Source organism: Microcaecilia unicolor, chromosome 7 (assembly GCF_901765095.1).
Source record: "Microcaecilia unicolor chromosome 7, aMicUni1.1, whole genome shotgun sequence".
In the NCBI taxonomy this organism is placed as follows: domain Eukaryota; kingdom Metazoa; phylum Chordata; class Amphibia; order Gymnophiona; family Siphonopidae; genus Microcaecilia; species Microcaecilia unicolor.
Window position 1 is genome coordinate 172512352 of NC_044037.1, and position 27695 is coordinate 172540046.

The window sequence follows — 27695 nt, forward strand, 5'->3', positions numbered from 1 at the left end:
TTGAAGTCAGCCACTATTGAAGAGATTTGCAAAGCTGCGACGTGGTCATCTGTCCACACATTCACATCTCATTACTGCCTGCAGCAGGATACCCGACGCGACAGTCGGTTCGGGCAGTCAGTGCTTCAGAATCTGTTCGGGGTTTAGAATCCAACTCCACCCCTCTAGGCCCATGTTTGTTCTGTTCCAGGCTGCACTCTCAGTTAGTTGGTAAATTTTTTAGGTCAATCTCAGTTATGTCCTCGCTGTTGCGAGGCCCAATTGACCATGGTTGTTGTTTTGAGTGAGCCTGGGGGCTAGGGATACCCCATCAGTGAGAACAAGCAGCCTGCTTGTCCTCAGAGAAAGCGAATGCTACATACCTGTAGAAGGTATTCTCCGAGGACAGCAGGCTGATTGTTCTCACAAACCCGCCCGCCTCCCCTTTGGAGTTGTGTCTTCCCTTCTCTTTGTCTTGCTACATATGAGACTGGCCGGCACGAGCAGGTTTCGGGCGGGAAGACGGCCGCGCATGCGCGGTGCGCGAGGGCTAGCAAAGGCTTTTGCTAGTGAAGATTCCGATTGGAGGGGCTGCCGTGGACGTCACCCATCAGTGAGAACAATCAGCCTGCTGTCCTCGGAGAATACCTTCTACAGGTATGTAGCATTCGCTTTCACTCAATATGTAATTAAACTTTGGAATTCATTGCCAGAGAATGTGGTAAAAGCAGTTAGCTTAGTAGGGTTTAGAAAAGGTTTGGATACTTTCCTAAATGAAAAGTCCATAAGCTCTTACTAAGGTGGACTTGGGAAAATCCACTGCTTGTTTCTAGGATAAACAGCATAAAGTCTGTTTTACTGTTCTGGATACTTGGGCCCTGGATTGGCCACTATTGGAAACGGGATACTGGGCTTGATGGACCTTCGGTTTGTCCCAGTATGTCAACACTTATGTTCTTATGGTTGCTTCTTTGTTGTTGGCCTACTGCCCTTAGTTGCATCTTAGTTGCATACTTCCAGTTGCTTTTGGCTTTCCTCTTTAAGAGGTCACCAGTTTCTGTAGTAGCTATGAGCTTCCTGTAGCCAGTTCTCTACTTCTCTGGTCACTTTTCAGCGACTATGCAAGTCTTCCATGGACTTTCTCTGACAGGTGTACTCCCTGTTCTGTTTATTCTTCTTTAACTGTTTTAGTGCAGCTCCTTCCTTTGTCAACTCAGCTATCCAGTTATAGGGCCTTAAGGCTTCAATTTAGGGCCTCCTTGTTATTCTGGGGTTAGTGATGTCTCCACATTCTTGGTCCTAGGTGAATACTTGCAGCCCTGGGTCCTTGTCTTTCCTCAATATATTGCAGCTTTTTGTTATTCATTGCCTTAATCCCTGATTGGGAGTGTGCCCCGTGGTAGTGCATTTTAATCTGCGTTCAGTGCTGTATAGTAACTAAGTAAATGTAACTATTTACTAAACTTAAGTAAAGGTTTTGCCACTTTTACTGTAAAGAAGTATATAGGATAACATGTTGTTACTTTTTCTTTTACCAAAGTAATAATTTTACCCATTTTTACTACTTTTATCTTGTTACTCCTGATGCTTGCATTAAAAAGTAAAAGGGGCAGAGAGACCTAAATCACAATTCCTCAGTAAACCAAATGACAAAGCAAAACCTGGAACAGGATTTTGCAATTGCAAACCTCGTCACACAAACAGTGGATCATCTAAACCTAAATTTTGGTGTTCAGGGAATACAGTCTATAAGAACTTTAGAGTAGCCTGTATTTTTTTTTTTTTTACATTTGTACCCCGCGCTTTCCCACTCATGACAGGCTCAATGCGGCTTACATGGGGCAATGGAGGGTTAAGTGACTTGCCCAGAGTCACAAGGAGCTGCCTGAGCCTGAAGTGGGAATCGAACTCAGTTCCTCAGTTCCCCAGGACCAAAGTCCACCACCCTAACCACTAGGCCACTCCTCCACTCCTTGTTGAATTGGTTACTAGTCTCCAGTTAAACAGTACAGTGATGAGTTTGGTCACTTTGAAGTGGAGAAGAAGCTGAAGCTGGTTGCAATTCTTGGTGAACAGACATATGTCTCTACCACAACAGACTGCTGGAATCCCAGGGAAAATTTTACATTAAGGTGACTGTCCACTGGATTGATAGTCTTTAGATAAAGTCTGCTTGTCTGGCCTTAAGACTGAAGGGTTCCCACACATCTGACATTCTTGCAGCAGTTCTTGAAGATATTCAAACAGAGTTTGCATCAGACAAAAAATTGTTAGAACAACAACAGACAATGATTTCAACTTTGTGAAAGCCTTCTCTGTAATTGGACAGTATGACGATGATAATAAAGATGAAGATGCAAGTGGTGAATTAGACGGCACTACTTCTAATGCAGATGATGTTGCTACAAGGAAGTCAAGTGTTGCAGACAGAGATTCCCTTAATCATAACCTGCAGCATAGGCGTCAGGTATAAGAGGCTTGGGGAGGCTATGCCTCCCCAGCCACAGCAGGATGGATCAGCTGTTTCTATAGAAATGCTAAATAGTAGTAGTAGTAGTTCTCTGGGGGGTTTAAATAGCAGCAGCTACAGTGAAAGCCATCTCTAGCCTTGTGTATAACCAGTTGTAATTTGATTACCTTACTGCTGGGAAAGCAGAGTCAGGGGGGTTGGCTGGAGGTATCCTTTGTTTGCCAGGGAGATATTTAACTAGCATGAATTCCTGCACATGAGCACTTCATACGAAAGAGACTTGCACTGACCCCTGAAATTTTAAAAGTGCTAAAAATAAGTTTTAAAAGTATTTGCATTAAATCTAATTGCAGAATTTAGGTGCTAGGAAGTGGGATTGGTTTGCTATGTACTCAAATTTGCTCAAGCCATATGCAAATTAGTCCATTTTTGGGAGGTTCTTATTTGCATATTTATGGGTAAAAATTGTTGGAAATGTTTACAGCCTTAATGTTAGGGCATGGCTCTGATCAAAAATGTGAACTTTGATCCAAAAACGAAGGGTTTAGCTAGTGTTTTTGACTAAAAATTCCCATTAGAGTGTCTGTATGTTAATCTGCATTCAAATAGAGCTCTCTGATTGGATGAGCAGCTCCTGTTAGAAAATCTGTCCGGGAACAGAGAGGAGAGGAGAGAATCAATGGGTGGGTGGGTGGGTGTGGATGGCTGGAGGGGGAGCAGGGGAGCGAGGACAAGAAATGAAGAAGAAAGGCAGAAAAAAAAAAAATGGAAAGGAAGCCCTGGAAACGGAGTTAAGAGGACAGATAGCAGCAGAATCGGATACTGGGCCAGCATGATCAGAAAAACAAAGTCACCAGACAACAAAGGTAGAAAAGATCATTTTATTTTCATTATAGTGTTTGGAATATGTCCACTTTGAGAATCAGGTGCTCAACATTAAAAGTTTATATTTATTTACTTATTAATGGCATTTTAGCCCACATTAAACATGAATTAGGATGTTTTGTGGCTCTATATGAGAATTGTGATATTATGATCCTTGTTTCATATTGTTGACGGTCTGCATTTTCCGTATGGGTGGTATATTGGTGTATTAGGTTCTGCCCAGTGTAATATTTATGGTACAGTAAGGCTCTGAGTGTGTTTTTGCACAAAATTGTGCATAGTGTTGTGCAGTTGAGCGATTGTGGTTAGTATATGCTTTGAGCAACCACTTTATTCTTTGACATATGATACATATCTAATATCTAAATTTAATAAAAGGTATTAATTGTGACTTTTATTTTTATTTTATTTTTTCTGTGTGTTACCAGACAATTATGGATTTAAGCTCCACCCCTAACCCCGCCCCTTTAGCCTCCCCAAACAGTTGGGCCACCGACCGCCTATGACCTGCAGACCATGTCAAAAGACATCAGTGTATTGTGGCCTGGCCTGAGTTGAAGGAACTTTTTAATCAGACTGAACAGTCCACGGCCTGCTAGTGCAGTTGTTGAACACCATTTTAGTTGTCCTGGATTAATGAGTCACTCTCACACTCATATGAGTGACAGTCATTTTCAAAATTTAGTTTTACTAAAATCAAAGTGGATTAAGTTGTATGTTGAGATAGTTCATTCACTGTAGTTACAGTAATTTTACTTTTTACTCAAAAAAGTATTATATTAGGCAGTAACTTTTTTATTTTCATTTAGGTAAATTTTTTAATGTGATCTTCATTGTACTTGTACTTAAGTATTAAAATATACATTTATTTTTGCTTAAGTACTTTGTCCTAGTACTTTGAACAACACTGTCTACGGTAAGCACACATTAGTGCTTACCACAGCTTAGGAAAAGAACGACTGTATTTGCAAACCTTTAAAGAAACAATGAAGAAAGCAATCCATGCAAAATAGAACTTTAGTAAAGATGTAATGTTCATTGTGTGCTTATGGCAGCAGTTTTTACAGAATATGGGCTGTGCATCCTGCTGGTTGATTCTTAGAAGAATGTCAACAATTACTGCCGAGTCAAAACTACTCTGGAAATATTTGGTAGATGTATGTTTGTTGTCATGGCTCCTCACAACACCCTCATGCTTTTTTTTTTTCTTGAATGTTTTTGTGCCGTCCCTCATGTTTTGTTTTGTTTTTTGTCTGAAATTGGGGGTTTTTCCCCTCGTTGAAATGCCTTTTCCTTCCTTCCCTTATAGTTTTAGTATTTTTTTGACCAGTTTCTAAGTTTTCTTTATTTTCCTCTATTTTTCTGAGGCTCACAAGGCCCTCTTAGGCCTGAACATCGGCCAAGAGTTTTCTCCTTCATGTTTTGGTGATTTGCACATTTTTGATTCACCATAGTCATTTTAATTTGGCCATGACTGTTTCCCCTTCTATGTCATCGAAGGTTCCCAGTGGCTTCAAGTGCTGTGCTCAGTGCAATTGGACCAACTCTGGGTCTGACTTCTATTCCTGGCGTATCCAGTGTTTGGGGCCAGACCATAGGTCTACCAACTATTTTCTTTGTTTACATATGCAAAAAAGAATGCAACAGTCCAGAGAGGCTCAAAAGGAGAAAATCATTGATATAGACATCAACGTCAACGCTTGAACTGGCATTGGGTGCATCAGTTCCCATGGTTGCTAGACCAATGTCCGACACTGGGAGTGGTCATACATCGAGCAGGTCTCCACCTGCCTTGAGGCCGATCACTGTGCAGGGCCCACAGGACCGGTCAGCATTAGACCCAACACTGAGGACATGCAAGGATTTGACATTGTTCTCATCGGCACCAGGTAAAACCCAAGAAGCTCAAGCATCATTTCCCCTCGCATGGTGCCGGGAGCACTGGGGCACGGAGAAATTCAATACCTGAGAGGCGTTGGCACCAGAAGGAGCACTCCCCCCTCCATCAAGGAGGTGCCATTGCAGGGGTCTCCATACAGGATATCTTTGACCCGATGCCCCAGCCTTTCCCGTTGACCTTTGATGAGCGGATCTGAGCCATGCTCCTGGAGCACTTGGCGGAGCTTCTCCAGTAGAGTGCATTGGCATCAGGGGTGGTTGCACCAGCCATGCCTCTACCTGCTGTCTCGCAGGGCCCTCAGTGTATGGAGAGGTCTCCTATGCCAGTGCTGCATACAGTATCTGCGTCGACAGCCGCCCATGCGAGTACCCTCTCAATGCCGATGGAGGAAACTTCACCGAAGTTGAGGGTGGAGCCTGTATCTCTACGCCCTTCCAGGCAAGGACTTAGTTCCTCCTATCTGAGGCAGGCACGGTCTCAACCCTCCCATGAGAAGTTTTTTCTGACACTGACACGGACCACTCATGAGCATCTGATGAGGATCCAAAGTACTTCTCAGAGGAAGAGTCCTATAGTATACCATCAGACCCCTCCCCACCAAGAGGAGAGGTGAAAGTCTCCACCAGAAAGTCTCTCCTTCCCCGCTTTTGTGAGGGAGATGACGACGGCCATCCCAATTCATTTGGAGATGGAGGACGAGCCCAGGGCTGAGACTTTTGAGGTCCTGGACTATGACTCTCCACCTGGAGAGGCTGTGACTGTCCCACTTCACAAGATCCTCCATGATGTTCAGGTGAAGGATTGGGATACCCTTCTATCTGTCCCTGTTCTCCCCTAGAAGATAGACACCATGTATTAGATCCAGAGTTCACCTGGATTTGTTAAGCCACAGTTTCCTCATCATTCCCTGGAGGTGGAATCCATGCTCAAATGGGCCAGAAGTTCTAGAGACTTTGCTTCGATGCCCCCTGGCAGTGAAGCCAAACTCTGAACTCATTTGGGCGGAAGATGTATCAGGCCTCAATGCTCATATCCTGTATACAATCATACCAACTCTACACAAGCCTCTACTTGCAGAACTTGGTGCGCAGTATGACTGATTTGGCGGATTCTCTCCCACTGGAGCATGCCAAATCTGTTCGCCAGCTGGCCAAGCAGCAGAAGGTGTGTCATAAATTCTTGGCCAAGGGTGCTTACGATACTTTGACATGGCATCCAGGATTTCTGCTCAAAGTATAGTGATGAACAGTCTCTCATGGCTGTGTGGCTCTGACTTGGACTCTGTGGTCCAGCAGAGATTGGCGGATGCCACATGCTGTGAGGAAGAAGGTGGAGGAGGTCATGGACATCATTCAAGAAACACACTGATACCATCGGTACTCTGTCTTGGCAAGAGCCTTCTGCACCCTCCTCATCCAGGAGGTTTTTGGGCAAGTCAAAGAGGGGTCCCTATTACAGAGGGCTCCCCAGTCAAAACAAGGGAGAAGTTTTTGACTGGCTCCAGATAGTATAGCCACCATACAAGTAACCATCCTGGATGATCTACCGGTGGGGGGAAGGCTGAGTTTTTACCAAGGGTAGTCCCTTGTAACCTCTGACCAGTGGGTTCTTTAAATAGTCCATCTCGGTAATGCCTTCCATTGGTGTCAGAGACCACCAAATTGCCCTCCGAGAGCATCTTCAGCTGTCTTCACAAGGAGGTATTTGCAGAGAAACTCTCCGCCCTTCTTAAGACCCATGCAGTCAAATCCATTCCACCAGGGGAAGGGAAGGGATTCTATTCCAGGTACTTTCTTGTACCAAAGAAGACAGGGGATGGAGGGGGATGCATCCCATCCTAGACCTAAGGTCCCTGAACAAATTCCTGGTCAAAGAAAAGTTCAGGATTGTTTCCCTGGGCATCCTTCTCCCAGTGATTCAGGTTCAAGATTGACTATGCTCTCTGGACTTAAAGAATGCTTACACACACATTCTGATACTTCCAGGCCTACACATCCTGATACTTCCAGGGCACAGGAGGTATCTCAGAGTTTGGGTGGGAACTAGAGACATGCACGGGAATAAGGTTTGCGGGAATCCTGCAGAACCCGCGGGATTCCCGCAGGGACCGAAGCAGTCCTGCGGGGATCCCATGGGGATGGAAGCGGTTCCTTCGGGTTTCCCGTGGAAGTGTATGTTGCACTTGCGCCAGCCTCTCACCTACCGAGTACCAAGTTCTTTGAGTTCTGTCTCCTCCTCCGCCTCCTTGCTTTAACAGAACAGATGTGGAAATTCTCCGTTAAGGAGGTGGTAGAGATACAAATGGTGATGAAATTCAAAAAGGCATGGGATAAACATAGAGGATCTCTAATTAGAAAATGGAAGTTATAAAAAAAAACCCTAAACTTATATGGCTGCATACAGTGGTGGAAATAAGTATTTGATCCCTTGCTGATTTTGTAAGTTTGCCCACTGACAAAGACATGAGCAGCCCATAATTGAAGGGTAGGTTATTGGTAACAGTGAGAGATAGCACATCACAAATTAAATCCGGAAAATCACATTGTGGAAAGTATATGAATTTATTTGCATTCTGCAGAGGGAAATAAGTATTTGATCCCCCACCAACCAGTAAGAGATCTGGCCCCTACAGACCAGGTAGATGCTCCAAATCAACTCGTTACCTGCATGACAGACAGCTGTCGGCAATGGTCACCTGTATGAAAGACACCTGTCCACAGACTCAGTGAATCAGTCAGACTCTAACCTCTACAAATGGCCAAGAGCAAGGAGCTGTCTAAGTATGTCAGGGACAAGATCATACACCTGCACAAGGCTGGAATGGGCTACAAAACCATCAGTAAGACGCTGGGCGAGAAGGAGACAACTGTTGGTGCCATAGTAAGAAAATGGAAGAAGTACAAAATGACTGTCAATCGACAAAGATCTGGGGCTCCACGCAAAATCTCACCTCGTGGGGTATCCTTGATCATGAGGAAGGTTAGAAATCAGCCTACAACTACAAGGGGGGAACTTGTCAATGATCTCAAGGCAGCTGGGACCACTGTCACCACGAAAACCATTGGTAACACATTACGACATAACGGATTGCAATCCTGCAGTGCCCGCAAGGTCCCCCTGCTCCGGAAGGCACATGTGACGGCCCGTCTGAAGTTTGCCAGTGAACACCTGGATGATGCCGAGAGTGATTGGGAGAAGGTGCTGTGGTCAGATGAGACAAAAATTGAGCTCTTTGGCATGAACTCAACTCGCCGTGTTTGGAGGAAGAGAAATGCTGCCTATGACCCAAAGAACACCGTCCCCACTGTCAAGCATGGAGGTGGAAATGTTATGTTTTGGGGGTGTTTCTCTGCTAAGGGCACAGGACTACTTCACCGCATCAATGGGAGAATGGATGGGGCCATGTACCGTACAATTCTGAGTGACAACCTCCTTCCCTCCGCCAGGGCCTTAAAAATGGGTCGTGGCTGGGTCTTCCAGCACGACAATGACCCAAAACATACAGCCAAGGCAACAAAGGAGTGGCTCAGGAAGAAGCACATTAGGGTCATGGAGTGGCCTAGCCAGTCACCAGACCTTAATCCCATTGAAAACTTATGGAGGGAGCTGAAGCTGCGAGTTGCCAAGCGACAGCCCAGAACTCTTAATGATTTAGAGATGATCTGCAAAGAGGAGTGGACCAAAATTCCTCCTGACATGTGTGCAAACCTCATCATCAACTACAGAAGACGTCTGACCGCTGTGCTTGCCAACAAGGGTTTTGCCACCAAGTATTAGGTCTTGTTTGCCAGAGGGATTAAATACTTATTTCCCTCTGCAGAATGCAAATAAATTCATATACTTTCCACAATGTGATTTTCCGGATTTAATTTGTGATGTGCTATCTCTCACTGTTACCAATAACCTACCCTTCAATTATGGGCTGCTCATGTCTTTGTCAGTGGGCAAACTTACAAAATCAGCAAGGGATCAAATACTTATTTCCACCACTGTATGTGTGGATGTGTCAAGAGACGCTTAGATAGTGACTCCGGCTGTGATGAAATAGAGCCGATACCAACTTGTACGGTCTGTGTCTCATATATGGCAATTTGGTTTAGGATGGGCTGGAAAGGGTTTGGTCAGCAACTTTAGTGGCTGGAACATGAGGACAGTGCTGGACAGACTTTTATGGTCTGTGTCCAGCAGATGAGAAGATAAATAGGCTGGAGTGGGCTTCGAGGGCAACTCCAACAGTTGGAACATAAGGATAGGGCCAGGCGGACGTCTATGGTCTATGTTCCAGAAATGCCACAGAAAGACCATAATCAAGTATTTAATATCGCATTCATTTTTTATTTAATCATGAATTGATAATGATTACGTCTATTGGGCAGACTGGATGGACCATTCCGGTTTTTATCTGCTGTCATTTACTATGTTACTATTAATCCTCTCTGCTCCAGGGCTGATGCGCAGATCTCAGCTCTGACATAGGCACGAGCATCAGATGTCACCTGACCTACTGCCGTGTGCATTTGGCGATCAGTTAGCACACAGTGCCAGTGAATCAGAGAAGTCTTACATGTGCACACCAGAGTGTTTCAAATTCCAACTTCCTTTACTTCCTTGCCTGCAGTTCTGCGGCTCTAACCCACAGAGCAGACAGGATTTTTTTTTTTTTAATGTACCATTAAATTCTTATGGGGATGGGTTAGATTCCCCACGTGGACGGACGGGGATGGGTTAGATTCCCTACGGGGACAGATGGGGACGGGTTAGATTCCAGCGGGGATGGGTGGGGATGGGTTGGATTTCTGTCCCCGTGCAACTCTCTAATGGGAACCATCACTTTCCATACCACATGTTGTCGTTTAGCCACATGTTGCCATTTTGCCTCGTGTCAGCTTCCAGGGTTTTCATCAGATATCTAGCAGTAGTCACAGTGTCGCTATTCTCTAGTCACATTCGCCACTCAGGTTCAAGCCAGCCAAAAGGTCACAGCTGGGCAGATGTTGAAGTTACTAGGCCACATGGCCTCAACTGTGCATGTCCCCACATAAGATCTTCCCAGCGGAACCTAGCTTCCCAGTGATGTCAAACCTCCAGGAACTTAGCGGATGTCATTCAAGTGACAGCAGAGTTGGTCTAGTCCCTACTTTGGTAGACGATTCTATCCAGTTTGACCATGGGACTCCCATTCTAGAAGGTGCGGATGCATCCAGCCTAGAGTGGGGAACTCACATAGATGGGCTGCAAATCTCATGAATATTCATTGTGGATATCCTGAAAACCAGATGGGACTAGGTGTGCCCCAGAGGACTGGGATGGGAATGGCTGCACTAAAGGATTTAGGCCATGGGGTATTATAGAATATTACACAGGAAAATATGCGCCAAAATCTAATATTAAGTACTATTAATTATTAAGGCCTATTAATTTCTTGTTGATAGCTCATCAATTAATTTAGATACATGCATATCTTGGATCTGCGCCTAAATTTAGGTGCCGATCTTTCAGCACCTCATATAGAATTTGGGGGATGATGACAAACCCCACTAACATAAAATACTGTAGCTGTCCAGCTCATTTTATAAAAGGTTCTTTAACAGCATGAGATTTGAGCTTGGTGTCATTTTATAAATATTTTCAGGTTAGATTTTAATCTGTGCTTCTATGTTAGTGCCCAGCTCCTCCACTGATACAAAACTCCATGCATGTGAAAAATCCAGAGTTCCTGTGAAATGGTAGGTAAAAAGAAAAGTCAGCAAACAATTTGCAGGTGTGTCGATTCTATAAAGTGTTAGGTTCAGTAGAAGAATAATAGTTCTTCGTGCTCTGGGCCTCTCTGTCCCCAGCCTTTGACTGTTATTTCCCTGGCTGAACCACACACGCTCCTGGCTGACCTTCCCAGACCTAGGTCCCTTAATGTGGCCCTATGAGGGAGTGTGCTTAAGGAGGACCAGTATCTTCCTATACACTCCCTCACAGACCCCCTTAAGGAGTAGTATTACAGTTGGTTTACACATTGAGATTTCCAAATAGGACAGAGTTGATCAGTTTTTTTTTCCTTTGTTCTTTCATTCATCCATGTATGCTTGTAAAATGTGACCTGTTTTCTTCCAGTGGCTCCATGGATTCCGCAGGACTATATAGGTTAGAAGACGACCAATCAGTAGTAAGCAGAATGCAGAAGAAATACTGGAAAACAAAGCAAGTTCTAATCAAAGTGACAGGAAAAAAAGAAGATGAGCATGTAGTAGCCTATGATGCAGACTTGGATGCCAAACTTGAGGTAAGCGTGGGGATACTGTAAATCTGAGGTCATGAAATAATCATCTTGTTGGGCGTGGGGCTAGAATTCATGGCACCATCAACAGTTATTGAATGTTTCTTACAGTCTTATTATTGGTTATTCCATAAGCCTTCAGACTTAGGGAAGCTGGTGGTGACCAGCAGCTGAATAATGTTAAGTTAGAATTCTGTTTAGTGTTCTGACAATTCTAATTTCTTTCTCAGTGCTCTCTAATTTAGATGAACTTGAGTATTTAAGCAAAAAAAAAAAAAAAAAGAATTGTATACTCTCCAAATAAACAGCAGGGTAAACCACATAATTTAGAAGTACAGCTTAACTAAGGATTCTTGGCTGAATTTAAAAGAAATCACCCTACAAATAAACTGAGTCAGCCTGAACATAAGTAGCAGGTCAAAAGTCACTGCAAGTTTATTAAAGAAAATAGCCCAGTAACTGGAGATTTTAAAAGTAGGTCAGAAGTTTGTTTGATCTGTAATCACTGTATATTCATTTGTGAAGACAGCTGAAATCTAATAGTACTCAATGCAGAGTTTTCAGGACCTGTTATGTACCATTTACAGGCTGTAGTTTCAGCCTTTACTCAGTCTTTTGTCTACTGGAAACAAAAACAAAGTCTGAATCTGGTCTTCATTCAGACTGTGTTACGAGATGAATTCCTTCAGTTTTCTGAGTAGAGAGGTGTGGTAGCCGTGTTAGTCCACTTTTAAAGGTAATCAATAGAAATCAAACAAAATAAAACATGGAAAAGAAAATAAGATGATACCTTTTTTATTAGACATAACTTAATACATTTCTTGATTAGCTTTCAAAGGTTGCCCTTCGTCAGATCGGAAAGACTTCCTGTCGCTCCCTGCCATATTGTCGCTCAGCTGCTTTCCTTCCATCCACCCTGTGTTTAAAAAGTCGCAGCGGCGGCAGCGAAAAAGCAGGCTCGCCTCTAGCCTTTAAGCCTTCCCCTTCTTTCTCAGCGTGCACTGATGCAATTTCCTGTTTCCGCGAAGGCAGCACAGTGCACGCTGAGAAAGAAGGGAAGGCTTATAGGCTAGAGGCGAGCCTTTTTTTCGCTGCCACCACTGCGACTTTTTAAACGCAGGGCGGCTGGAAGGAAAGCAGCTGAGGAAAATTGGGGCACAGATGGGGCTGGGGTTGGGACCTGAAACTAAGGGGCTGAAAAAGGGGGTAAGTTAAGTTGGGGGCTGGGGCGGGTGAGTCACTGGACATGGAGGGGAGGGCAGAGGAGAATTGCTGGACATGGATGGGATGGGAGGGCAGGGGACTGAGGAGAATCACTGGATGTGGATGAGAGGGGAGGACAGGGGACAAAGGAGAATCTCTGGGCATGGATGGGTGGGGAGGGCAGGGAAGAGTGGAGAGTCGCTGGGCATGGATGGATGGAGGGGAGGGCAGGAGAAACGCTGGACATGGATGGAGGTGAGGGAAGACAGGAAGGAGATGCACAAGGATGGAGGGGAGGGCAGGAGAAACGCTGGACATGGATGGAGGTGAGGGAAGACAGGAAGGAGATGCACAAGGATGGAGGGGAGAGAGGAGAAATGCTGGACATGGATGGAAGTGAGGGAAGACAGTAAGGAGATGCATATGGATGGAGAGGAGAGGAGAAATTTTGGACACGGATGGAGGAGAGGGGAGAGTTGAAATGCTGGATATGAATGGAGGGGAGGGAGGGCAGTCTAGATTCAGGAAATCTAGACTGCCCCAACTTGACATTTCGTCCTTTAGATTGTAAGCTCCTTTGAGCAGGGACTGTCCTTCTTTGTTAAACTGTACAGCGATGTGCAACCCTAGTAGCACTCTAGAAATGTTAAGTAGTAGTAGGGAAGAGAGAGGACGTGAGATGAACATGGATGGAGGGGAGGAGAGAGGAGAAATGCTGGACATGGATGGAGGAGAGGGAAGAGAGAGGATGGAGATATGCATACTGACGGAGATGAGGGAAAGGGAAAAGAGGAGAAAAACTGCACATGGCTGGAGAAAATAGGCAAAAGCTGGATCCACTCTATACCTCCTCCAGTCAAGTCCGTGGAGGACCCAGCTTTTGCCTATGGATGTAGAGCAAGAAATGAAGAAGAAAGGAGGAAAGTAAAAAAATAAATGGAAAGGAAGCCCTGGAAGTGGAGTTAAGCAGATAGAGAGCAGCAGAATCAGAGCCTGGGACCAACAAGATCAGAAAAACAAGGTCACAAGACAACAAAGGTACAAAAAAAATAATTTTAGTGTTTGGAATATGTCCAATTTGAGAATTTACATCTGCTGTCTTATTTTGCAATGTATAGCAATGTTCTGTTTTTCTGGTATTGTGCTGCATGCAGAATCTGTATGCTAATTTGGTTTGTGTCATTTTGGGTATAGAAATTACAGAAATTATAATGGGAAAAAAAGTTATTTTTCTTCTCCTGTACTGGTGTAATATTTTCAATGGTTACTGTTTATATGCGCCATGGCTGGTAAACGAGTGTGGCTAAATGTGCCAACATTGTCCAGTTCTGCACACTATTAGCAGCCAAGTTCATACAAAGTTAATTATGTTCAGTGGAAAATAAATCTGTTGACTCAGGCTGCTTGCTATCTGAATATTCAATCACTGTTTCATTATTGCTACCAAGTATTACATATTAAGGGGATTTGTTTTAATTCATTTATCTAGTCCTTACATGCACATGTTTTTGCTTTTTAAACCCAAAGTTTTCCTAGTATAGCATTTTTCATGTTTGAATTAGTTTTTGTTTACAAGTTTTGCTTGATTTGTCTTTATTTGGAATGAAAATGTTTAAAACATATCTTGTCAACAAGGGGCAGGGCTGATGGGACTGAGAGGGGGGGCAGCGAATTGGTCTGCACAGGGTCCCGCAGTTGCTAAGACCGGCCCTGTGCACTACCATGTGGAAGATCCCTGGTTTGATCCCCAAATTGGGTCTTATGCTCTCTGAATTGGCTAGAGTAGCTGTCATTCTCTAAACTAATATGTTAAATGATATGTTTCTTTTTCCAAGGTTTTTCATTCCATTCAGGTAACTGGTTCAGATCTTCTAAAAATCATTGAGAAATACCATCAGAGGCTCAATGGTATGTACCCCACAGGATATGTTTAATAACCACCATTTCATTTTTTTTATCACACTGTTGCAGCATTAGTTCCAAAATACTTGTGAATCATTCAGCCAACTGGGCAAGCTGTGTTTTTAAAATCCTCTCCTTTCTTTTTTCAGTTCTATGACAACATAAGTGTTTAAGGGCTTCTTTTACAAAGCCGCGCTAGCAATTCTCACGTGACAAATGAGAGGAAGCCCATAGGAATTGAATGGGCTTCCTCTTATTTGCCGCACCAAGAATCAGTAGTGCGGCTTTGTAAAAGAGGCCCTAAATGTTTGGAAAGATCCTCACCATTTTGTAACTGCATAAATTGGGATGTGACTATGTTGACTGTGATCAGAAGCATGGTCTGCCAGTAGCCACAATATGTCACAGCTGGCCTACTAAGAGTAACATAAGGAAGCAGTGGCCACTTTTCATTCTAAATAAATTTTGAAAATAGAAGAAATAAAAAAGAATAATTTAAAATGAAGATGTATGTTTAAGGCCAATGTGAAAAGGTTAGAATGATTTCTTTTTAATGAGAGTCAGTATTTAAAGGGGTTTAACTAGGCAGTAGAGACTCCTGCCAGGTTAAAACCCGTTGAGCCGGTTGGTCACCAATATTCAGCAGCTCTAACCGGCCACTGAGGAGCCAGCTAAGTTAAGGGCAGTCCAGGGGCGGAGTTTGGGCGGAGCCACTACTTGTGGCAATATTCAGTCTGCTAAGCAGATAAAATTAGGACAGTAAAAAGGTTGAGTTAACCAGGTACCGGTCTGAATATCAGCCAGTACCCAGCTAATCTGGATATTCAGTGCTGGAGGTCAGATGTGCCCCAGCACTGAATATCGGGGGTTAATTCAAGTTATAAGCCACTTATTTATTTATTTATTTGTAGCATTTGTATCCCACATTTTCCCACCAATTTGCAGGCTCAATGTGGCTTACATTATGCCGTAATGGCGATTGCCATTTCCGGGTACAGAATTATAAATGGTGTTGCATTAAGGTGCATACATACATGGTAAAGAAAAATACATTGTAGTATTGCATAGAGGTTTCTGAGTGAACGCCTTTTCCGGGTACGAAATTACACATGGTTTTGCATTAAGGTGCATGCATACATGGTAAAGAGGAATACATTATGGTATTGCATAGAGGTTTCTGAGTGATAGAGTGAGTTGTAACATAAGTTAGGTCATCGACTATAGGGAGATCATTTGCAACGTAAGAAATAAAGTGGTAGTGCGTATTGTGTAGCTTAATAGCAATGAGGTTAAACAGTTAAGTGACAAGAGTTCGGTTTTCTCTAGTTCATGTAAAGTCTATTTATTGTTTATGTAGGATGGATCGTCATGGTAAGTCTTCTTGAACAGGTCAGTTTTCAGTAGTCTATAGAAGATTGTTAGGTCATGTATTGTTTTTATGGCCTTTGGTAATGCGTTCTATAGTTGCGTGCTTATGTAGGAGAAGCTGGATGTGTATGTGGATTTATATTTTACTCCTTTACAGCTGGGGTAGTGGAGATTGAGAAATGTGTGTTCCTATTAGGCAGGTCTATGAGGTCTGACATGTAGGTTGGAGCTTCCCCATGAACGATTTTGTGGACCAGGGTGCAAACTTTGAACACAATTCGTTCTTTTAAAGGGAGCCAGTGTAGTTTTTCTCTTAGGGGTTTGGCACTTTTATATTTCGTTTTCCCAAATATGAGTCTGGCTGCTGTGTTTTGAGCAGTCTGTGGGCTGAATAACAGGCCCAATGTTTTTAAGTTGCTGTGAAGTCCTATTGAAAACAAGTCCCAAACAGAATAATATAAATTTAAACTTATTGCTGTGATTGTTTACTGTGTTAAAGTGTTAGACAACAATGACTTTACTTGTAGAATCAGTACTACAGTATCAATAGGTCAGCTCTCTTATGTCAAGAATAAAAACTAAAATAGAATACAGCATCACACTTGTGGCCCTGTTTACTAAGCAGCGCTGTAGGTGCACTAAATGTTTAGCATGTGCTAACGCAAGAGACACCCAAATATTCCTATGGGTGTCTCTAGCATTAGTTAGAAAGGCTATAGCACAGCTTAGTAAACAGGGCCCTAAGTTGAGGAAATACCATAATAAAACACCTATGAAAATGCAAGGATGTGGGAAATCCCTTCCAGAGCTTCCTAATCTCTACAAAATCTTCAGTGCCATGAGCAGACAGTTATTGTGTCACTCTGTCAATAAAAGCATGGTTTAAAAATTCCGATTGATATCATATGTTTTTTCATAGCTCTGTCTGATGAGGAGAATGATCTGGGAGTCCTCTTAAAGTTTCAGGCAGAGCAAGATGGAAGTCGAGCTGGAAAAATGATGAAGGCTACTGGCAAGACACTCTGCTCTTCAGCTAGACAAAGGTTTACTAGAGTTCTTTCTTTATCATATATTTTGCACAGTTCATTCTGCATTCCTCTGATCTTTATGTCAGAGGCGTAGTCATGAGAACATTTAAAGTCCATGGTGAAATACGTCCCAAGTCAACTACTTATGTAGATGTTTGTCTTACTACTAAGGGATTTCTCACTTGTATTATAGAGTGAGATCTCAATGATAGCAATCTGGTTGTCAAATGGCATTTTTTTACAGTTAAAGCTCTCTTGACTGACATGTCCCCCTGTCAACAGATGAGAAGTGGAGAATCTGAACTGTCTTGGTAAAACCAATCACATAGGGTATTGTGCAGCCTGGAACAGTTCAGTATTTCTCCACCTGGTTGGTCTGGTGCAGTAGGTTTCTTCTTGCCCGCTCTCCCCAAAATGCAGTCTATATCCAGCAGCCCTTAGTCTATATCCAGCAGCCCTTGAAGTTAAAGCGTACTTAGGCTGTTTGCTCTCAAGGACTTGTCCATGGACTTTCTGCTAGTGGAGTTTGGAGGTTCTGTTCCTCCAGGCTCTAGCCTGGGATTGGATTTAAGCTGTGAGGCTGGCCAAGAGTTGGCTGTAAGGGCGCCAGCTATCCTCCTCAGTGCTTCCTCATGCAGGCTGGTTTTATTCCTTTATTTCTGCCTGCCATTAAATTGATTTAAAAATTTTTGAGAGAGCTTGCACCAACTGGGGAATTCATTAATTAGGCTTTTCTAAAGCAGGCAGTCAGAAGCAAAAGGAGGGCGGGCCAGGAGCAGCGGTGTATTTCAGGTAGTTTAATAGAATTTTGCTTTCTGGAGTAGGTAAGAGGTAGTGTGGACTTGACAGAGAACTTTTTGTTAAATGAAATGCATTTCAAAATGTTATACAGACTATATATGCATCCTACTATATATGCATTAGTAGAGTTTGGGAGGGGAAATCAGGTAACTGTCAAAGATGTGGAAACATTGAAGGTACCTGTTGGCACTGTTAGTGGACTTTCCCTGAAATAGCCACCTTTTAGGAGAATATATGTGGACATTTACGGACTTTGATGAAGCAATCCTTTCCAAAAACTGCAAAAGTGTGTCTATTGGACTTGAAGGGCGATTTAGAGTTGAATACAACTAAATCGGTCTTATTTTTAGGAAAGTTTTCTTTATCGCAAAGCATTGCATCGCTGCAGTGGATACAATCAGAACCTCTGACACTGGCACAATGGCGCAACCAAATGCATTAATTGCTACAGATGGCACATTTGTTTGTATTGAAAAAAGGAACTAAAAAGATTAATTTTTTATAAAGCTGTGGACCCCTTTTTTGGACTCCCTTACACACTGTGTGCACAGTTCGTTACTGAATAATTTGCACAGTTAAAAACATTTTGGACTAACTTTTCATTTCTCTGCAGTTGTCATTGGATTTGAGGGTGGCTTTAGGGTGGGTAGGGACTGAGAGTGATTTTGTATTCATGGTTTTCATGTTGGAGTCCTTATTTTTATTATTATTATTATTACATTTGTACCCCGCACTTTCCCACACAATGCAGGCTCAATGCGGCTTACGTAGTAATTTGAAATACAAAGTTAATAGAATTTTAATAAAACAGTAGTAAAACAATGTAAAGTTGGGCTTAGTAGTGTATGATAAGTTGAGCTAGATAATATATGACTAGGATAAAAGAGGGTAGACAGGATAGGATAGTGTAATTTGGGAGAAAGGGTAAGGAGGGATAAGATTAAGGAGAGATGGAAAGAGAAGGATGGGAGGTTGGTATTTAAGTCAGAACAGAATTGGGGGTGGAAGTTGGCGAGATTAGGTTGGGGCATTTGGGTAGGCTTGCTTAAAGAGATGAGCTTTCAGCATTTTTCTAAAGGGCAAGAAGTCGTTTATTAATCGGATTGATCTGGGTATAGCGTTCCAAAGCTGGCTGCCCAAAAAGGAGAAACTGGATGCGTAGTAGGTCTTGTATTTAATTTCTCTACAATTGGGAAGGTGTAGGTTAAGATAAGTTCGTGAAGAAATAGATCTGTTTCTAGCAGGGAGGTCGATCAATTCATTCATGTAGCCAGGGGATTCACCGTGGATGATCTTGTGGGTCATTGTGTTTCTCTTAAAATTTATTCTTTCTTTGATGGGGAGCCAGTGAAGCTTTGCTCGAAGAGATGATGCACTTTCAAATTTTGATTTGCCAAAAATAAGTCTGGCAGCCGTGTTTTGGGCAGTTTGGAGTCTCTTCAGTATTTGGGTTTTGCATCCTAAAAAGACACTGTTGCAGTAGTCGGCGTGATTGTTTTCTGCATATGTAAATCTTAATAAAAATCATTTTTCATAATAGAATTTTACTGTAGGAAGTCAAGACTGATGGTGCCTTTGGCACTGATGCTGTGAAGCAAGTTCTATGGGGCATGTGGGGGCCAGTGTGTTAGCAGCATAGCCAGCTACTACTGTCCTGTTACAGGGGAAGCTGTGGGAGAGTGGAGGTTAGCTGGTATTTTGGAGGTGTAAGTGTCAGAGGTTGAGGGCAGTCGGCTATCTCCTCCCTCTGTCCCAATTTTGATGGAAACAAAAGTAATTTTGGCGCTGGATCACCAAAATCAGGGATGGTTTGCCAAAGGGCAGTCGCTGGTGGGATTTGGGGCTGTGAGCATGCTCCTCCTCCAGTAGAACGATGGACTCAAGGGGCTTCTGCATGGAGGACCTGGCTGGTGCAGGCCTTGGATGACGTTCAGTGGTCACCTAGGTTGTGTAGGGAGCCTTGGATCATCAAGGTCTTCAAGGGGCCCATGTGCAGGCTAGAGGCCTGGCCATGATGCCTAAGCAGGCTAAAGTGCCCAGTGGGGACTTGAACCCTGGCCAGACCCTAATCCTAGTGAAGGACTTGCTGGGTAAAGAAGAGGGGAACAAGGACAGCTTCATCCTAGGGGAAGCCCCTTCAAAGGGAACAGAGCTGTCTCCCAAGGAGGAGGAGTTCCCACTGGTGAGGCTGTTCCGTAGAGAGGAGCTAGCTTCATTGATTGATCTGGTCTCCTCAGCACTTATCTCTGTGCTGTTGAGAGAACATCTTACAGATGGGTACTTCATCCTGGAGGGCCTATAGAGGTCTTCCAAGGCCTTTCTATTTCACCGTGCCCTCTTCAGATGGTGCTTGTGAGTGGGAAGCGCCGGATACAGTCCTTAGGGGCACCTAAGTCATGAGCAGATTGTATCCCCCTCCTCAGGAGGATCTGGATAAATATTTACATCTCCCAAGATGGATGCCTTAGTGAAAATGGTTATAAAAAAAACTACAATCCTGGTAGAGGGTGGTATGGCCCTCAAGAGCTCCCATCACTGTAAGTACATAAGTATTGCCATACTGGGAAAGACCAAAGGTCCATCGAGCCCAGCATCCTGTTTCCAACAGTGGCCAATCCAGGTCACAAATACCCGGCAAGATCCCAAAAATATACAAAATATTTTATACTGCTTATCCCAGAAATAGTGGATTTCCCCCAAGTCCATTTAATAACGGTCTATGGACTTTTCCTTCAGGAAGCCGTCCAAACCTTTTTTAAACTCCGCTAAGCTAACTGCCTTTACCACATTCTCTGGCAATGAATTCCAAAGTTTAATTACACGTTGAGTGAAGAAACATTTTCTCAGATTCATTTTAAATTTACTACATTGTAGCTTCATCGCATGCCCCCTAGTCCTAGTATTTTTGGAAAGCGTGAACAGACGCTTCACATCTACCTGTTCCACTCCACTCATTATTTTATAGACCTCTATCATATTTCCGCTCAGCTGCCTTTTCTCCAAGCTGAAGAGCCCTAGCCACTTTAGCCTTTCCTCATAGGGAAGTCATCCCATCCCCTTTATCATTTTTGTCGCCCTTCTCTGCACCATTTCTAATTCCACTATATCTTTTTTGAGATGCAGCAACCAGAATTGAACAGAATTGTTTTTTAAATAGACCTTTGGTTCATTGACTCTAGGGGCCCAGGTATGTGGTTTGAGTGCTCTTGAGATGGTCCCACTAGTTGCCCACCTCCCTGGAAGCAGCATGCCTGGAATCAGGGCCAGCCTTTTTATTTATTTATTTTGGTACATTTATACCCCACAAAAGCGGGCTCAATGTGGCTTACAAATTTTACAAATGGTTACAATTCAGGGAGGGAACGGATGCAACAAATTCAAAGGGAGGTAAGTACATGTGGATAAGATAGGGGATGAGGAAGACTAGGCTTTAGTATTGGCAATGAAATAAGCATTCTTGAAGAAAAATGTCTTTAAGGATGTCTTGAAGAGCTGATGGTCATCTGTCACTTTCAGCTGCCTAGGTAGAGCATATTTGAGTGATGCACTCTATAATCTAATGTGTATCAGTGCCTGTTCTGTGGCCTTGGTTGTAGTTGCCCATAGATGGTTATGGCTCTGTCATTAGGTGTGATGAATTTGGTCTCAAAGTCTTGGTTGAACAAGCAGCCCTTCTGAGGGTGCTTGTCCATGAAGGAAGATGGTTAAGGATCTTGGGGAGCTTAGGCCTCTACATCTTTCTGAGGATAGTGTTAGACCGGGTTGTCAAGGTTTAGACCTCAGGTACAGTCTAAGGACTGGGCTAGATATCGCCAGAACAGACATCAGCTCCCTGCAGCCAGAAGGGTTTGCTATTTTGAAGATTGAAGGCCTCCAGGGAGCCTGTCACAGCCTTGTCCATTGCTGGTAAGGGAACCCAGTGAGGAGGCGTAGGCCCTCTCTATGGAAACTGAAGTAGGAGGTTGTCTCTTTCTGTTCTACTCAGTGGGCCTTTATCACCTCAGACTGGTAGGTGTTTGCGGTGGTCCAGCAGGGGTAAGCTTTAGACCTGTCAGAGCCGGTCTCCAACACTTTTATTTTGTCCCCTGCAGTTGTCCTTACCAGGCTTGGGTGGTAGAGTCTATGTTTCAGCAGTTGTGCCAGCTAGGAGCAGTGGACCCTGTCCTGAGCTAGGAGCAAGAATTCTGACCTCACTAGATCTCGTAGAGGCCTATGTTCACATTGGACAGTATCACGACTGTGGCCTACATCAACAAGCAGGGTTGGCACCAGGAGTGCAGTGTCACAAGAGGTCGTGCTCTGGGAAGAAAGTAATCTAGCAACAATTTTAGCAACCCACGTCGCAGGAGTGGACAATATGCAAGCAGATATTTTCAGCAGGCTCATTTTGGATCCAGGGGAATGAGAGTTGAGTCTTTCAGTGTTTCAGATCCATGTGGATTGCTGGAATCTTTCTTGATTTGATCTAATGCTGTCCATTCAGAATGCCAAGTGCCCTCTCTCTTCTTTAGACACAGAAAGGACCACGGTTTGCAGGGTCAATGACCTTCAGCATTTGCCAAGGACAGAGCCTCTTCCTACATTTCCCCTGTGGCCCCAGATAGCTGGCTTCCTCAGAAAGTGGCCTTTCACCCCTTCCTTGTCTTTCCACTAGCTCTGGATTGGCTTGTGTCCTTGGTAAGTGGACCTAATTCAGTTTTTGGTGGGACATTTTGTCCTGATTCCAAGAGGCCCAGGGTTCCTTCTATGGGGACAGGTTCTAATGGAGGATCTGGATCCCTTTTGGCTTACAGATAGGCCCTTGAAAGGTGGCACCTAAGGTGCATGGCTTATTTGTCCTTGGTGGTCATGATCCCGCTTTGGGTGTGGTATTGCTTTGCTTCCTTAGCATATATCTAGGTTTGGAAGACCTTTGAAGTTTGATGCACAGAGCAGGGATTGTCTCAGTAGCCAATTCTGGCCTTCATGCAACGGGGGCTGGAACTGGGCTAAACCCTTATTCTCTGAAGGTCCAACTTGTGGCGTTTGTTTTCCATTGGGGGAGCCATTAATGGCCTCTCTCTGGTGGTATGCCTGAATGTGGTTTTTCTGTAGGGGACCAAGCAGATCAGGCCCCCACTGAAGGAAACGGTGCCCACTTGGGATCGCAACCCTAATCAAACTTGTTTCAGATAAGGACTTGTCCTTGTAGTGACCTTTTTGGTAGCTATTTGTTTGATCAGGAACACTTCCAAGTTCAGGTGCTTTCATGCAGGGACCCCAAATCTATCTTTTTTGGCTGACTCCATCTCCCATCAGGAGAATGCCTTCCTCTTCTTCTGAAGGTGCTTTCCTCCTTTCACTTGAACAGGGTTATTTCCGTTCTGACATTTCTCCAAGAAGGGTGGTTTAGAATCATTTCAGACCTTGCATAAGCTAAATGTCCTCAGGGTTCTTCTGCACTACTTGGAGAAGAAAATCTTTTCGTATATCATACAGTGGTGGAAATAAGTATTTGATCCCTTGCTGATTTTGTAAGTTTGCCCACTGACAAAGACATGAGCAGCCCATAATTGAAGGGTAGGTTATTGGTAACAGTGAGAGATAGCACATCACAAATTAAATCCGGAAAATCACATTGTGGAAAGTATATGAATTTATTTGCATTCTGCAGAGGGAAATAAGTATTTAATCCCTCTGGCAAACAAGACCTAATACTTGGTGGCAAAACCCTTGTTGGCAAGCACAGCGGTCAGACGTCTTCTGTAGTTGATGATGAGGTTTGCACACATGTCAGGAGGAATTTTGGTCCACTCCTCTTTGCAGATCATCTCTAAATCATTAAGAGTTCTGGGCTGTCGCTTGGCAACTCGCAGCTTCAGCTCCCTCCATAAGTTTTCAATGGGATTAAGGTCTGGTGACTGGCTAGGCCTCTCCATGACCCTAATGTGCTTCTTCCTGAGCCACTCCTTTGTTGCCTTGGCTGTATGTTTTGGGTCATTGTCGTGCTGGAAGACCCAGCCACGACCCATTTTTAAGGCCCTGGCGGAGGGAAGGAGGTTGTCACTCAGAATTGTATGGTACATGGCCCCATCCATTCTCCCATTGATGCGGTGAAGTAGTCCTGTGCCCTTAGCAGAGAAACACCCCCAAAACATAACATTTCCACCTCCATGCTTGACAGTGGGGACGGTGTTCTTTGGGTCATAGGCAGCATTTCTCTTCCTCCAAACACGGCGAGTTGAGTTCATGCCAAAGAGCTCAATTTTTGTCTCATCTGACCACAGCACCTTCTCCCAATCACTCTCGGCATCATCCAGGTGTTCACTGGCAAACTTCAGACGGGCCGTCACATGTGCCTTCCGGAGCAGGGGGACCTTGCGGGCACTGCAGGATTGCAATCCGTTATGTCGTAATGTGTTACCAATGGTTTTCGTGGTGACAGTGGTCCCAGCTGCCTTGAGATCATTGACAAGTTCCCCCCTTGTAGTTGTAGGCTGATTTCTAACCTTCCTCATGATCAAGGATACCCCACGAGGTGAGATTTTGCGTGGAGCCCCAGATCTTTGTCGATTGACAGTCATTTTGTACTTCTTCCATTTTCTTACTATGGCACCAACAGTTGTCTCCTTCTCGCCCAGCGTCTTACTGATGGTTTTGTAGCCCATTCCAGCCTTGTGCAGGTGTATGATCTTGTCCCTGACATCCTTAGACAGCTCCTTGCTCTTGGCCATTTTGTAGAGGTTAGAGTCTGACTGATTCACTGAGTCTGTGGACAGGTGTCTTTCATACAGGTGACCATTGCCGACAGCTGTCTGTCATGCAGGTAACGAGTTGATTTGGAGCATCTACCTGGTCTGTAGGGGCCAGATCTCTTACTGGTTGGTGGGGGATCAAATACTTATTTCCCTCTGCAGAATGCAAATAAATTCATATACTTTCCACAATGTGATTTTCCGGATTTAATTTGTGATGTGCTATCTCTCACTGTTACCAATAACCTACCCTTCAATTATGGGCTGCTCATGTCTTTGTCAGTGGGCAAACTTACAAAATCAGCAAGGGATCAAATACTTATTTCCACCACTGTATAGGCTTTTTGTGGTTTTCTATGGCCTCCACAAGGGAGAAGTGACCTTGAAGTCTTTGATTGCCCATTGGATTAAAGAAACAATTTCAATGGCCTACATTCTTGCCCAGAAATAGGTTACTGTTGGACTCCATGCTCACTCTGCTACAGCACAAGCAGCCTCCTGGGCAGGGGCTGAAGTGGTCAGTCCAGAGGCTATTGTAGAGCAGGGGACATGGTCATTTCTTCACTGCTTTGTGAAGCATTACAAGATTGATGTTTACACTAGGGATAATAGTGCCTTTAGTAGTGCATTCTCACAGGGGGGGCTTTGTCTTCCTCTCAGTTTGGGATTTAAGCTGTGTCATACCCGATCCGTCTAGACTAGTTTAGCAAGATGATAAGGAAGGTGAAATCTTATTCTTTCCTGTTAATTCTCTTTCCTTGAATCCCACTAGATCAATCCACGACCTGCTCGGGAAGACAGCCTGGTAAGTGATGCTGTCAGGTCGGGCTGCCTGGTCATTTTTGACTCATTTAAGTGCCTGATCCACTTAGTCTGCAGGGGGCCCTCTTGGTGTTATTGGTTCCTTATGTACATAGTTGGGGTTTTAGTTGGCTTTGGCATTGTCATACTGAAGTATTGCAAGCAGCACCACTCCCTATATTGGTGATGTCACTGAGACACATCAGATTCTTTGTCTTCCATCTGCTGGTAACGGGGGACATAATCCATCAGTCTGGAACGGTCTAGAAGGATTCAAGGAAAGGAAATTAACAGGTAAGAATAAATATCACCTTATTCCGTCACCTTTTTATCCTTTTGTATATAACACTTTATGGAAGATGATTTGACTTGCATTGCTTCATGCAAAACCATAGGTTAAAATCACCAAGCAGTGAAAAATAAAGCTGGTACAGTATTTCAAATAGTAATACTCTGCTTCAGAGCAGATTTAGATGTCATTTCAGTAACAGAATCACAAACTCCCTGTACTACCAGCCTCTAAGAAGTACAAAATCCTGCAAAACCTGCCATATTACAGCAGCATTAACTTCCAGGAGCAATCTTACCTATGAAGTAAGGCAGGGAGTGAGGGCATACATTAAAAAGAATAGGTAATAGATGAGAACCTTGGGGCAACCCTGAGAAGAATAAACCAGAACCCACAGAAGTCCTTTGAGATCTACTTTTAAAAAAAATGCTTTGAAACAATTTTCAACCTGTCCTCCCACACCCAAAGAATCCAATCTCTCTATCATCAGATTATGATTTACTGTACCAAAGTTAACTGACAAGATCGAGGATGAAAAGGAACTGTCCTCAGTTCAACAGCTTTTAATTATCGTTACTGATACCAGCACTGTCTGGGTACTGTTTCTGAGCATGAATCCTGATTGCACTGGGTCTGAACCTTGTGTATCCTCTTTAAAAAAAAATAATTTAATAAAGTCTCTTATCTAGATGGTCATAGTTGATTCAATAAACTTAGCTAAGACAAGAAAATTAGAAAAGGGATAGAAAATATTACATACCATCAGTTCAATATAAATTTTCTTAAAGAAAGATCTGATAATAATTTATTTAAGAGCCATTGGATAGAACCCTTTAGATAAAGTTTAATCATTCAAATAAAATGCTACTGCAAAATGAGTAGATCCTGCACAGAAAAACAAGTGATATACAGTGGGGGAAATAAGTATTTGATCCCTTGCTGATTTTGTAAGTTTGCCCACTGACAAAGACATGAGCAGCCCATAATTGAAGGGTAGGTTATTGGTAACAGTGAGAGATAGCACATCACAAATTAAATCCGGAAAATCACATTGTGGAAAGTATATGAATTTATTTGCATTCTGCAGAGGGAAATAAGTATTTGATCCCCCACCAACCAGTAAGAGATCTGGCCCCTACAGACCAGGTAGATGCTCCAAATCAACTCGTTACCTGCATGACAGACAGCTGTCGGCAATGGTCACCTGTATGAAAGACACCTGTCCACAGACTCAGTGAATCAGTCAGACTCTAACCTCTACAAAATGGCCAAGAGCAAGGAGCTGTCTAAGGATGTCAGGGACAAGATCATACACCTGCACAAGGCTGGAATGGGCTACAAAACCATCAGTAAGACGCTGGGCGAGAAGGAGACAACTGTTGGTGCCATAGTAAGAAAATGGAAGAAGTACAAAATGACTGTCAATCGACAAAGATCTGGGGCTCCACGCAAAATCTCACCTCGTGGGGTATCCTTGATCATGAGGAAGGTTAGAAATCAGCCTACAACTACAAGGGGGGAACTTGTCAATGATCTCAAGGCAGCTGGGACCACTGTCACCACGAAAACCATTGGTAACACATTACGACATAACGGATTGCAATCCTGCAGTGCCCGCAAGGTCCCCCTGCTGCGGAAGGCACATGTGACGGCCCGTCTGAAGTTTGCCAGTGAACACCTGGATGATGCCGAGAGTGATTGGGAGAAGGTGCTGTGGTCAGATGAGACAAAAATTGAGCTCTTTGGCATGAACTCAACTCGCCGTGTTTGGAGGAAGAGAAATGCTGCCTATGACCCAAAGAACACCGTCCCCACTGTCAAGCATGGAGGTGGAAATGTTATGTTTTGGGGGTGTTTCTCTGCTAAGGGCACAGGACTACTTCACCGCATCAATGGGAGAATGGATGGGGCCATGTACCGTACAATTCTGAGTGACAACCTCCTTCCCTCCGCCAGGGCCTTAAAAATGGGTCGTGGCTGGGTCTTCCAGCACGACAATGACCCAAAACATACAGCCAAGGCAACAAAGGAGTGGCTCAGGAAGAAGCACATTAGGGTCATGGAGTG

At 43.8% G+C, this 27695-nt stretch overlaps 1 protein-coding gene across 2 annotated transcripts in view; it reads left to right on the forward strand.

The window, feature by feature from the left end:
• ICA1L (islet cell autoantigen 1 like) overlaps positions 1-27695 on the forward strand; it is a 94784-nt gene that overhangs the window by 11494 nt on the left and 55595 nt on the right. For both annotated transcript variants that reach the window (XM_030209672.1, XM_030209673.1), the window contains exons 2-4: positions 11340-11508; positions 14541-14613; positions 16895-17018. In XM_030209672.1, the coding sequence (XP_030065532.1) occupies positions 11347-11508; positions 14541-14613; positions 16895-17018 (359 nt within the window). In that variant the 5' untranslated portion in view covers positions 11340-11346. The remainder of the gene's footprint in view (positions 1-11339; positions 11509-14540; positions 14614-16894; positions 17019-27695) is intronic.